This window comes from Myodes glareolus, chromosome 17 (assembly GCF_982192425.1).
Source record: "Myodes glareolus chromosome 17, mMyoGla1.1, whole genome shotgun sequence".
Taxonomy (NCBI): Eukaryota; Metazoa; Chordata; class Mammalia; order Rodentia; family Cricetidae; genus Myodes; species Myodes glareolus.
Genome location: NC_142042.1, coordinates 1,311,536 through 1,325,118, shown reverse-complemented (window position 1 = coordinate 1,325,118; position 13,583 = coordinate 1,311,536). Strand labels below are relative to the sequence as shown.

Genomic DNA, 13,583 nt, shown 5'->3' with positions numbered 1-13,583 from the left:
ATTCACCAATGGTGTTACTCTTAGGATTCTCTGTGGCTTGGTATTCTAAACAGGTGATAGGATTGGATGCTACGATGTATTTTTAAAAATTGTCTTTTGACATTAAAAGCATGCAATTATTTTTCAGTACATATTTAGAATGCAGAGAAACATCAGCTTTTGATAAACTCGGGTAACTGTAATCTATTTTTTAATGTTCTCAAATAAATGAGAATAGACCAAATAAATAAAGGTTAATGCTGTAAGAACCCAAGGTAAAAGTAGGTTTCACGGGAAAAAGTGAGTTTTTATGGTTTAATACTAATATGTTTCAGGAGCTTAATTTATAGTGCATTCTTCAGTAAACACCAAACAACAGTGCCCGTCTAGCCAGAGTACACGGGGATGTACATACGCAGGGATTTGCTCTTTAACTCCACGTTAGAAACATTAGTTCTCAGTTATATTTATTATATTTACTTTTAAGCTACAGGGTTGAACTTGCTTAAAGGTATTTAATATCAGGGGGATAAAAGTTAAAAAAAACCCTATGAATCTACATTCATAAATTATGAATTGTAGGGTGGACTGTCCATCTGGCCAATTAAAAGCATTGTTTTTCTTTTAATAGCTAGCGGTAGATTGTTAAAAGAGAGTCTAAACTAGACACTAAATAAAAGTTCTTTGCAGCTCAAATGTCCTCAGCGGTGTCATGCTCTCCTGATCTGAGGTAGGGGACACCTGCCCTGTTATTCCCCAAGTTCTACGCTTTTTCACCCTACATGGCTCACGGCCACTAAACAGACGTGGTGTGGATAAGCGTCCACATTTGGCCATCTTAAAAGCAACTTGATGTGGTAGTTTCCTTAGTTTGGTTATTCTAATGTTGTGGAAGTATTTAAATGTGAAACAGGTGTGTCACAAAAGCTTAAACTATTTATCTGTTACATTCAAGGCAATGAAGGTTGCTGTTTAAATTATTTATTTACATGGACCATTTTATCTATTTTTTCCCTTTTATATATTTTTAGTGATCTTTAGGAATCACTAAACTTGACTTAGTTCCATCTAGAAAATAACCACTCTGCCTCTATTTACTATTCTTTTCACAGAACTTTGGGCTTGGGTTCATGAAGTATCAATTCAAGCGTAGACACTAGCCCCTAATCTGTTGCTTCTGCTTATGAACAATGGAAATCTAGTGCCTCTCATGTACTTGCATTTATTTAATGCTAAAACGGCATAAATGTGAAGGGACCTAGAAAATGTATTAAGTCGGTGCAGAGATCTCAGTTTGTAAGTCAGGTTGGTCTCATGCTCTCAATCCTCCTGCCTCAGCCTCTTTATTATTGGGATTAAGGTGAACGCCACAACACCCAGCTTGATCTTGTTTTTCATGTCAGAGTTGACTTGTTTATTTAAAAGCTCTGAGTTCCTTTGGTAATGTAGACTCTGCCCCACATGTCAAACTCAATGTCGAGTCTTTCTTTCAGGTTGTATAGAGCAGCCCTTACCCAGTGCTTTCCATGTTCCAAGCATGACACTGAATATTTTAAAGCATAATTAATTTATTACTGATTAGCCATATAATATGTGATAATATTTATAACTATTCATGTAGGCTTTAATACAAATTACCATGTACATGGAATGATAAATATTACATACTGTAGAATGTTATCAATTTGAAATTGTATGTTTAAATTTTAGAAAGCAGTTGTTGTGACTTTATGGAGGGTGTATCCATGTGGGACTGGTTAACTTTTCTCTGTGGTCATGCTAAAAGTTAAGTCTTATGGATTCTAAGGTTCAGATCACACTGCTGTTGCTTAGTTAAGAGGTATTCTCTGGTGTACTGTGACATGGACTTGTGTAACTTTGTGGAAAAGGTGCTTTGCAAGTAAAATGTGAATTTTACTGTTAAATAATAAGATAACTTCAATTTAAGAAATAAAGCTAAGAGATTCTAAGTTGTAACTTCTTTCAAAGTGAAACTGTGTTTTATAACCCAACTCTATTTTAAGCTCTACATAGACATATTGATACCCTTCTTTCTTAGTTTCTGCCTTCAGTATTTCAGAAGTGGGCCAGCATGGCCATAAGAGTTATAGTACTTGTTCAGTGGCATTCATACCAAAAAGCAGTTTCTTTATTTGTAAACACCTGGGATAGAAACATCCCCCGTCCTATTATGGTATAAAACGTAAGTGAATTTCGGACATACAGAGGTGGGCAAACTCTACAGAATTCCTTCTGATAACGCTGCTAAATTTGTCACTCACTATAAAGTATTTGCTCATGTCACACATTGTATTAGAATGCAAGACTTTTACTAAAATATAAACATATATATATTAATTCTGTGAGGTAAAATGCTTCACAAGACTCTTAATATCTAAATGAAGTATAATAAAGGCAAATAGCAGCTTCAAGGCATTGAAGACCCCAAAAGTACAGTAAAGAAAGAATTACTTATAATAGTGTGGGCATTCAGAAATGGTGTCTTGGATTCAGACAGAACTGTTTCTCATATATTATATTATAGGCACATAATATAATATACTTTACATGGCCATTAGATTTGAATTTGATTGTAAATTCCAGTAAGAGAAACAATAGAGTTTTGCAGTGATTATTAGATATCATATTATTCTGGAAATTAGTGGGGACGTTTTACATAAAAGGAAACAGGGCAGTTTTAGTCAGGAAGGTGAATTCTCAGCTTGTCTTATATTGTGGAGAGAATATAAGACATAGAATGAGAATCTAGTCCATTACATGTGGGTGGCAACATTTATAAAAACACAGTGCTCCTATGTATTTTTCCTCCTATCATTTATCCTCTTAGACACCCAGCCCTGAGAAAGGGAGTCCCTTGCTGCCGTGACTCCCAAACCCCACTTCTCTTACAGGAATTCATAAAATTTGAATCTTCAGATTAAGGGACATTGCTGCTTTTGAACAGAAGTCTCTGTTTGCTCAGAGTCCGTTCCCAGCAAATCTCAATTTCAACGTCTGTGTTTTCAAGTCAGGTTTTATCCAGCTTCCCCCAAGCTGACCCTGAGAAGCGTGCTTGTTCACAGGACATTTCCAATCACTTCCAAAGTCTGGTCAGCATTCTGCACAACTGGCTGTATCCCCACACGTTAAATTAAAGAGCCAAAGAATAGTAAACAAAAGCAAAGCCCCCATTTCAAAGCCATGCCAGACACCCCATGAAAAGGCACCTTAAACTGAAGTCCCCGTCCTCTGAATCAGGCTCCCCACCCTTTTGCCAGTGTCAATAAAGATAAATTGGATTCAGACACTGGCAGTCCGAAGGCTGCTATGCCAACAACAGTTCTCACCCCTAATCATGCAGCACATACCCCATAAAGCACTGTTCCAAGGGAGCCTCTACTGGGCTTCTCCTACCCCAGACACCTAGGCCTACCTGTCTGCCACTTAGAGAGGGAAGAGTGGTGGATTGTGCTGCCACTGGCAAGGGAGCACACATGCTCCTCTCCTGCTGGAGGCCACTTATACAACCCCATGCCAGCTGGGGGTCACTCTGGGGGACGGGCATGTCTTGGATCTGCTGATCACACCTGGCCCATGGTGTGCAGCAATCGCCAGACAGCCTGGCAGGTTGGAGAGTAATCCCACGCTGGCCCCTGTCCCAGGGGGCTTGGCAGGAGAGAGCCTGTGGGAGAAGGAATCTCCATTTTCTGGGAGAAACAGGAGTGCTGCAGCAACATGTTTGCTTGACCATTTTCTACCCTCGGATAACTTTTTCTTTCATTCTGGGCAATGCATTTAAAACAACAAATTTTAACTGCATGTAATAAAACAGCATAACATGAAGCCATGGGTGGCAACCTCCTCACACAGCTCAGCATTCACACTCACTGTACACACTCCAAGCAGGACTTTGTATGCTTTTCCCATTGAAAGTTGATGGCATAGGCCTGTGGTTCCTTTTTAAATTTCAGGTCAATTAAAATTAAAATGATGCTAACTTTAATGTACATGTAATGAACCAAGAGAGGGTGAACTAGTACGACCTCAGGATGTTCCATTCATCATCTCCCATGATGATGTACTTACGGGTGTTTCTCCTCTAATTTGTCTGAGAGCCAATAGCATCGGAAACAGCCAAATTAGTCAAAGCCAAGTAGCTGGTGATTTTGGGAAAACATATCGTTTTACCAAAATACAAATAAAGTGAATGTAAATAAATGCAGAGAAAAATAACCACGCTAAAGCATATGGAACCCATTATGAGCATAGACATACTAATCACAGAGCACACAAACAGGGTTATTACGTCATTGTTTCCATTTCTATATTTCATGATTTTATAAACACATCTAGGGAGCATATTAAATGTATTTTCTCTTGATCCTTCACTATATATTTTTAAGAGAAAGCATGTAGTTATTTTGACAATTCAATGAAATATAAAAATGAATCAAGAGTCCAACACAGAATGCATCACCCATTGGATCTTGATTTAACACAAAATCCTTGAAGAGGGAACTGATTGTTTTAAAGGTTTATATCAAATTTAGCATAATTATTTTCCAAAAATTCACAAGTTTTAAAAATGTCTCTTTAGTCATAAGCTAGCAATAGTCAATCATCCATAAATGTTTCTTCAATCAGAAATTTTAAAAGAAAGTATGCGATTTTGGATTGATGACTCCATTTTGAGTTTTCAGTAATGACATAGTCATCATGAATAATGGTTTAAGAAGTAACACTTAGAAAATGTGGTAAGGTGGAGACAGGGAACACCACACAATCTTGATTTATTAATAAAGTGCATATATAGTTACTTAGGTGATTAGTCACTACAAGTGAAAGCTGTTAGTATTCACGATGTTTTTGAAAAATTACACAAATAATATAAAAATCGACGAGAGATTCAAGGTGCCATCATGGTACAACATGAAAAATTAAGTGTTAATGAAATTTCAGCTAATTCTAATATTTGAGAATTTAAATAATGGAAAATATTTGTTCAAATGTGTAACCTTGTTACTTCACTCAGATTAGTCACAAAAAATATTTCTTAAAAATACAGTTAAAATAAAGAAGTTGTTTTGCCTAAAGATCTTCACCTGTGATTGGACACTCACCTCCTTTTCACACCCAAACCTAAAGAAACAGAAGTTCTTTTCAAATACCCCAACCATGTAGAAGACTTAAGGGACGCAATGCCACTGCAATCCGCCAATCAGCTCGTCTTCCACAAAGATGTAGTTCGGCTGGTATTGTCTGCACGGGGCCTGGCCCAGTGACCAAAAGGATTATTGCGGCGATACAGAGAAATGAAGATTTAGGCAGGGTTCATCACCTAGAGTTTCCCTCACTTTCAGCTTGAATCTCTCGCATGTTGTTATATTGGGGAGTATGTGTACAAATCAGACTTGCTCAGTCAGAACTGGGACATTCGTCTCAATCTGAATCACACCAATGCTGCCCAAACACTTGCCCTCGAGATAGGGGTATCTTCTCGAGACTAGAAAATGACTGTGACCTTCCAGAGAGGTCGCGTAGTGGATCCCTTCTCTGTCTGGAGAGTAACAGCGGACAGACAGAACAACAAGAGAAACAAAGGCCAAAAGTTCACCTTAACTTTCCCAGCACTTTCGTCATCTTCTTTTTTATCCTCAAATTCAAAGGCAACAGTCATGCGCTGTTGTCTCTGCTCCTCCCACAGGGTGGGGTTGAAGCTGTCGCTGTCTGACTGGAAATCTATGGAGTCCAAAGTATTAATGCTTTTCTTTTCTTTTAGATACACGATGTATTTAATAAAGTTTAATATATTATGCAAAAAGAGACAGAAAGCACCACCAATGAATACAATAATTCAATTGAATAATTCAATGAATACAATAATGAATACATTTAAAAGGGTCGGGAAGAGATACTGAGGAAAAGGAAGGAGAGGGCAGGAAGGACAGGAAGTAGAACATTCTTCTCGGTGTGTCTTATGTCTTCTGTATTTTACTGTTAGTCATGAGGCTTGGGAAGTTTCCTAGCATATGAATGGGTTCCCCTGGGCCCACAGTAACAGCCTGGAGACTGGATGAAGCATTTCAGTCTCTCTAATCCTCAGTCACATTGACACCATCTTTGTTATGAAGAAGCTGTCAGTTTTCAGGTTCTGCCCCAGGTCTCTGAGGTCCCAGTTCCTACTCCATGTTTGGGTGACTACGAAGCCCATGTCACATTGAAACCAAGCAAGATACTACACAAGTACCCAATAATCTGACATTCTTGTTGGTTCTTTGTGTGCATGTGAATTGAGTAACCTCATTTTTAAAGTAGTGAACACATGGAGAATTCAGTTTTGATGCGGTGTTTTCAATTCCCTTAAATGTGCCTCAAATAAGCAGGGAAGATGATTTATAAAATCTCCAATTTACATCAAAATGTTGTCTAATGGTACCTGCTTTGTAACATAATAATGAAAATTGCGTGAAAGCCCAATAACAGGTGCTCAGCTGACGCTAACTCCTTTCCCAAAGAATTTTGCTTTGTTGCATATTTCTCTGTCTTACAGGATTCTTAAAATTCACTTATGATTTTCTTTTTTTCAACAGACAGAAGTTGACTGGCTGAGTTGAAGTTTAAGAATTATTTTTCAATAATTACACCAAATTTTATGTCCTCAATAGAAAAACAAACTGAAAAGTCAAGATAGCAAAGGCAAATGCTTTTGCATCTTAGGTCACCTGACTGCTGACTTCATACCTGGGAACTGACCAGGGGTTTATGTGACACACTAGATCCCAGGGATGGCTTGTGGATCTGGGTTATTCTTTATCTTTTCTTTACATTATTTTGAAACCCAGGGATGTCGTGAAGAAGAGAAAATAAACTCATGTTAATAAAACAGTCCTTATTTGGTTCTTTATGATACAAAACTGTGGTGGCATTTCTTTTATAAAATCAAAAGATCAATTTATTCAGATGTGAAAATTAATTCCCCTTTTCTATTTCTGCAAGTCAAAACTTTTAATAAAAGTATCTTTACATCTCCTACAGTGATTCATTTACATCTGGAAGTCAAAGACTAAAGTCATTTATCGTCATTACTCTTGAAAATGAGGAACACACAAGCAAACGGTTCTCAGACAGGATGGGTTTATCTGTGGCTGCGTTAAAGGGGGCTCATTGTCATAGAACCCCCACGATTCTGCATGGCCACAGAGAACACAGGCCAGACAGCCCTGTTTCAAACAGGAAAAGGCAACGCTTTTTAAAGCTTTGTATAATAGTGTGCTTCTAGGCCAGAAGGCTTATTATAACAGGCTTAGGCTTTTACAAAGTGTTTTTAATCATAACTGCTGACATTGCTTAGGGAATCTCAACGTAAAGACAAAATAATGTCATGGAAAAAAATGTCATTATTGTAAGTGAAGTCCTATGACTAACTCGCATGTAGGGGTCCAAGGTTGTCCTGATCTTTAAAGTATGCTCTGTAATATATGAGCACAAGAGAAGATCCTCTCCAGCCAGTCCTTCTTTAGCTCTGAACTCCTTCTTTTTGCTGCCAGTCGCTGGGTACCACATTTGGTGCCAGGTCCCATACTCTGCAGTCTAACCCTTAAAGAAGAAGTTAACTCTAGAGTGTTTACATTATTCTCATGTGAGCTATACTTTTCCTTGCGTGCATGTGTGTGTGTGTGTGTGTGTGTGTGTGCGCGCCTATATGTTCATGTATGTTTGGGCACATGTGTGTGCACATGCAAGTGTAGGCCAGTGATCAGCATTAGGTCTCTTCTTTTTTTGATCTCTACCTTAATTATTGGAAAAGGCTTTCTCATTTGGAACTAAGGTTCACCAATTCGGCTAGTCTGGCTGAAGAGCAGGCACAAGGCATCCTCCTCTCCTGTCTCTGCTCCCAGCATTGGGATTATGGGGACTGAACTCAGGTTCTCATGTTCGTATGACAAGCACTTTGCAAACTGAGCTATCTCCAGAAGGAGCCTTGCCTTTGGAATCTTAAAATATTACAGCACCGAGACTCAAACACATATGGTGTGCTATGGAGTTTTCTTTTATTGCCTGTAAACCAGTATTTCTGAACAGAAATTAGAATTAAAAACTCCTTTTTTATCTGCAACATCGTTAAAGATTAAAGAATGAATCTGCTGACAACCTACCTTCGTCACCACGGGGTTGTTGGGGAAACATGTAGTTGGTCAGTACCCTTTGCTTGGTTTCTGGGTGGGCTTCTGTTTGTAGAGGTATAAGGGCCTTGGACTGGAAGCAATGAGCACCAGTGAGATGATTAGCCAAGATTTTACATAAGGAAATAACTAATAGTCTGACCTCTCAGAGATGACTGGATAAGAAGACATACCATAGATATTGCTGAGGCTCTTTCCAGATTTTAAGGTTTTTGCAATGTTTGGTCTTCTTTACTGTACTCTTTAAAAGCTAATCAAAAACATATTCAACTGAGCACTTCAGTTCTAATCTTGAGGAGGCAAGAGAGTACTAAACTGTTCAACTGAATGAGGGTTTAGTGTAGTCCTGTGCATGCGTTCCTTCTCACAGGGTGTGGTCCAGACAGACATGTGGTGCTTGCACTGCTCACACTGAGCAAGGCACAGCCTGCATCAGAATAAAAGCTATGCGCATATCTGATGTTTATGCTGTATTTTATTGTTCATCACAAATGTGATACCAGAAATACTATTTTTAAAGACTTTTAAGATAGGTATTATTTTCATAAGAATAGGTAAATACCATTTATTAATAGGAAATAAGCAAGGGTTTCATGAAGCTATCTAGACACATTGCAGCAACTTTTATGGTTATTCTCCCATCAGAATAATACTTGTGATGTTAAGAAATTCCCACAGTGTAAGGCTACCATCCCAGAAGCAGAGTTCACAGACTCTGGAAATGACCATCGGTAAGCTTGAATGGCAATCCAAACTTCCACCAGCAGATGGAAGCAGGAGCTGTGTTTAACTGAAGGAATACTAACACTCTTATGCTTACACTTTAAATTTGTAGGAATCATTTGTAATTTGCAATCAAAGTCTCCAAATAGCTAGAAATAGGAACTTGGTGCCCAGGGAATGTTGATCTATTGAACTGAAGGTGCATTGTTTTTACTTGGCCATTCATATTTTGGGGTAAGGGTTTCAAAGATTTAGAAATACTAGAAAAATGATTAGTAGTAAATTCTGCTGACATGACTCACAGACACCTCTCTCTGTTTCCTGTTATTTTCCAGCTAATAAAATTATTCATTAACATGCAACCCCTGATTCCACTATACTCTATTTTCATGAGTATATAAAAATATCAAGATAACCACAAAAATACTGAAGATAGCTATCAGTATATCAGCAAAGGTCTTGAATAAAGCTTTAGAATTAAGTTGATCATAATTAAAAACAGTGAGGGAAAAGGAAGATAGCGTCTGGTAATTCCCTCTTGTGGGAATTGTGGTAATGGCTTTTCTGTTTTTACTTTCAGAGCTATAATTAAGGCGTCTCCTCTAAGGACATGTGCACCACCAGGAGCTGAAAAGCTGCACAAACCATCATCTGTATGTTGGATCTTTGACACTGAAGTAGGTAGGGAACAGAGGTGTTTGAGGAAGCATGGAGACCATGGCACTGTTTCCCCAGCACAGTATGTGATGGACTTTTATGCAAAACCCTCCTTCAGGCATAAGGAATCTATATTTTAGAATAGTTGTCAAGTGTATCTACTGGGACTCAGTAATCCAAAGTTTCAATTACATTTCATCTAAGAAACATGATAACTCAGGGCACATTTTTTTTTTTTTTTTTTTACCTGATTGTCAGAAAGCCACAATGCTGCAAGCTCTTTGAGTTTGGTGAACGAGAATGGTAAATTCTTCAACCTGCAGAGACAAGGGATGTCTCATAGCATAGACACAGACAGCCAAACTAATTCTAAGAACATTTAGACATACTACTGTGTTGATTCATTGCTCACTTCAATCCTTTCTCTTGAGTGCCTAAACAATCTTAAGAGAATGAAAATCTTCTTTGTTATTCATTACTGTGTGTGTGTGTGTGTGTGTGTGTCCGCGTGTGCATGTGTGTGTGTGTTTCTGTGCATGTGAGCCTGTGGAAGCCAGAGGACAACTTCCGGGTTTTTCTCTCTCCTTCCACCATGTAGGTCCTGGGGATCAAATGCAGATCACCAGGATTAGAGGCAAGTGCCTTTATCTGTTGAGCCATCTCCCAGGTCCAAAACAACAAAAATCTTTCTAATCTTCCAAATGCTTCCCACAGTATCTAAAGAAAATAAAAACCCTGTTGGTACCCAAGGTCAGGCTCTGCAATGTGCACCCCAATACTGGAGAAAGGACTCCGCAGTTCAGAGAACTTATTGCTCCCCTAGAACGTGAGTTCAGTTCACAGTCCTCATCCCGGACAGCTCACAACTGTTTTTAACTCCAACTTCAGTAGATCTTCACAAATTTGCACACACACACACACACACACACACACACACACACAAATGGAAAAAATAAGCCGGGCAGTGGTGGTGCAGGCCTTTCATCCCAGTACTGGCAGAGGTGTGCGGATCTCCATGAGTTCAAGGCCCTCCAGGTCTACGGGAGTTAGTTTCAGGACAGGCTCCAAAGCTACAAAGAAACCTGGTGCGGGAGAATTGTCTGTATTCTGTCAATCATGTTTTAAGTAAACGCTGATTGGCCAGGCAGGAATGGAAAGAATCAACTTCCTCCTCCCCAGAATTCTCCTGCTCACCTTGAATCATTTCCACTTCCTGTCTAGTTTTCCCGCCTACACCTCCTGCCTGGCCAATCAGCGTTTATTTAAAACATGATTGACAGAATACAGACAATTCTCCTGCTCCACTTCCCCCCTCTTTTTTAAAAAAACAAAGGAAAATATCCATAGTCCATCCTGCTGCTTAGATGGCCTGGGCAGGAGAGAGACCCCCAAGAAACAAACAACCCCTCATGTTACAGAAACCCTGTCTCAAAAATCCAAATAAATAAAATAAAATAAAATCTCAATACCCCCAAAGCTGCTCTCCTATCCCAGCACTGATTCTCCTTTTCTCATAGCTGGAGTGCACAGTGTTGTTCTACCAGCTTAGGAGAAGTTTCAGCTTGGTCCTCTCTGGAATATTCTTCCTACTCTGCTTCGCTTGATTAAATCCCACAGTTCTTCAGGGCTTAAGTTTCTCACAGGAAAGGTTTCTCTGGGTGCCACTAGCTTCCTTCCCTCAGTCTAGTCTCAGAGTGGCATGTGCTCGCCTACACAGACTATTTCACAGCTTTTGTATGTGACTTTTTTTTTGCAGTCATTTGTTTATTATCTGATATCCTCACAAAACTGTTGTTCCCAAAAGGGCAAGGGCCATGATACCTTACATCTAAATCACTTCATAGTTTCCAAAGTGATGCTGATCTACAGAAATTTCACCTCTTGTACATTGCACAGTAGGCATTACAAGAAGGAATCTTTAAAAGTAGTATTTTGGAGCTATGTCAAGTTTGGCCTTGGCTGTAGCACTCAATAAAAGTGTGGCTTCCCACCTTTGGAGAGCCAGACCGACAAATGTACCAGTCAGTGTGTTCTTGGTGTCACGGAGCCTGTGTGTGATCGGCATGTTCTGATGACCTCAGCCACCATCATCCTCTCAGTTTCAGAGACAGCAGCAAAAACACAGTGGCATCCTCAGCAGCTCATCCCTGTGTATACATTCTGACTTGTAATGGAAATTTCTGTAAGTCTTTTGTATATTGGAATGCTATGAGTCAACTGACAAATGTACTTTTAGAGAGGAAGTGAAAAATGTTACAATAATTAATAAGGACTTAATTTATGTCCAAAAATGGTCAAGCATTTTCAAATAATTTAGTAAATATGAAAAGAGGTTGGCCACCATTGTAAATGTTAAAGGTGTGTGGTAGAGTTCTTAAGGAGACTATCTAAACTTATGAACGAATGAATATCTGTGAAACATAAATAAGAACACAGAAAAGCAGGTATTGACTTATATCATGATTCTTTCTTGGCAGAAACTGAATTACCCACACAAGTTGTTTAAATTCACAGATACTAGAAATTGTGAAGTAAAGTTATTGGGGTGGGGTAGCATTTTTGATATTATACATGGTTAAATACAAAGCTGCCATTGAATTCCGCATCAGTGAAGCTCGTGTAATATTCATGCCATGTTCATGCATGTCCCTGAGGAGTCATTGTGATGCAGTCCTAACGTGCTGCACAGAAGGAAGAACGTGATGGAGAGCAGGGGCCGTGTTGCGTTGTACTCCCCCAGTGATTCTGATGGATGAGTAGAGCATTGGTGAAGGCACAACCTTGTAGCTGACAGAGCAAAGCAGTCCCTGTTCCCAGCTACAACGCCACACTCTGTCAACTGATTTTATCTTAAACACAGAATTGCAGTGGTTCACTACTTAGGATAGCGCTTCTTGCTTTAATTCCTGTAAGCATTTCGTTCTCTGTGGCAGTGTTAACTTTGGCCTCAGAGTTCACTATGCATTGTCTACCTCCGCCAGCTTGATTCACTGATGGGCTAATTAGCTGGAGATATTAGTTTGGCTATGTTGTTGTTACTGTACTACAGATGTGTATTTTTTTCTCTGATGAGGTATTTTAAACTTCTGACCTTGTGAGTCACTGATGTCTTATTCATATATTTTTTAAGCATCCACAAATGTATCTGACCCATGGTAAGTGTTGAAGTCTGCTTGATTTGCTAGGTAAAGGCCACCAACATATCAATACTTCTATTATAGGTCATTCGTGATGCTTGGTAAGTCTGTTTGCTATATTCAGAATGTTTAGGGAATATTTTTAGGGAATATTTGCTATATTCAGAATGTTTAGGGAAATGAGTATTTGGGAGAGACTTCTATAGCTTGTCATGAAGATTCTTTTTCTAGGTTGACAAGCACTTAGCCTCACTTAAATAATGAATTCTGTGATGCTTCCCCTGTGGTGTTAGTGAAGCTTTAGGAATTCATCTTTCTACGGTGATTTCATTGAAGTCAGTAGAAGCCCATTCTCTATGGAGTTTCTATGGTCACACTTCCTAATCTAGCTCCTAAGAACTTCTTTAAAGATCTCAACAAAGGCCTTCTCAGATGTAGCATTCAAGACATTGCCTCTTCTGCCAATCTGGTCACCAAGCCAGAGGTGCACATGACTGGGTCTCAACACAAAGAAAGCATTGCTGTCACATTGCCCTTTGGTTTATAATTAAAATAATCCCAGACCTTATAATAAAACACTGTATTTCCTTATGTGGGAGCATGGCTTAACTACAAAGACAGTAGTTTTTTTTTAATTGACATTATTTTTCTAAATGAAACTAAAAAACAAATGAAAACTTTTGTGTGCATTATGAAACTTTTGTGAGTATTCTTCATGACTGCCTAAACTCTGGTCTCTGATGGCCCCAGTGCAAGTGGGAGCTACTCACACTGTCATTCATCTGATAGAAATGGCAGAGGCAGGATTCAGGCTCTCTGCTCTGTAGACACTGTGCCCAAACAGAAGCATTGCCCTCCAGGATCTACTCTTTCCATTTCCTATGAGGACAGTTGTTTTAATAGA

The 13,583-nt window shown here is 39.0% G+C and overlaps 1 protein-coding gene across 7 annotated transcripts in view; it reads right to left on the bottom strand.

Annotated features, from left to right (window-relative positions):
* Positions 1-13,583, bottom strand: part of Lrrc7 (leucine rich repeat containing 7) — a 464,597-nt gene that overhangs the window by 94,210 nt on the left and 356,804 nt on the right. For all 7 annotated transcript variants that reach the window (XM_087897454.1, XM_085677493.2, XM_048453499.3 and 4 more), the window contains 4 exons: positions 9,790-9,859; positions 8,136-8,235; positions 5,594-5,718; positions 3,413-3,661 (listed from right to left, as the gene is read on the bottom strand). In XM_087897454.1, coding sequence (XP_087753580.1) covers positions 3,413-3,661; positions 5,594-5,718; positions 8,136-8,235; positions 9,790-9,859 — 544 coding nt within the window. The remainder of the gene's footprint in view (positions 1-3,412; positions 3,662-5,593; positions 5,719-8,135; positions 8,236-9,789; positions 9,860-13,583) is intronic.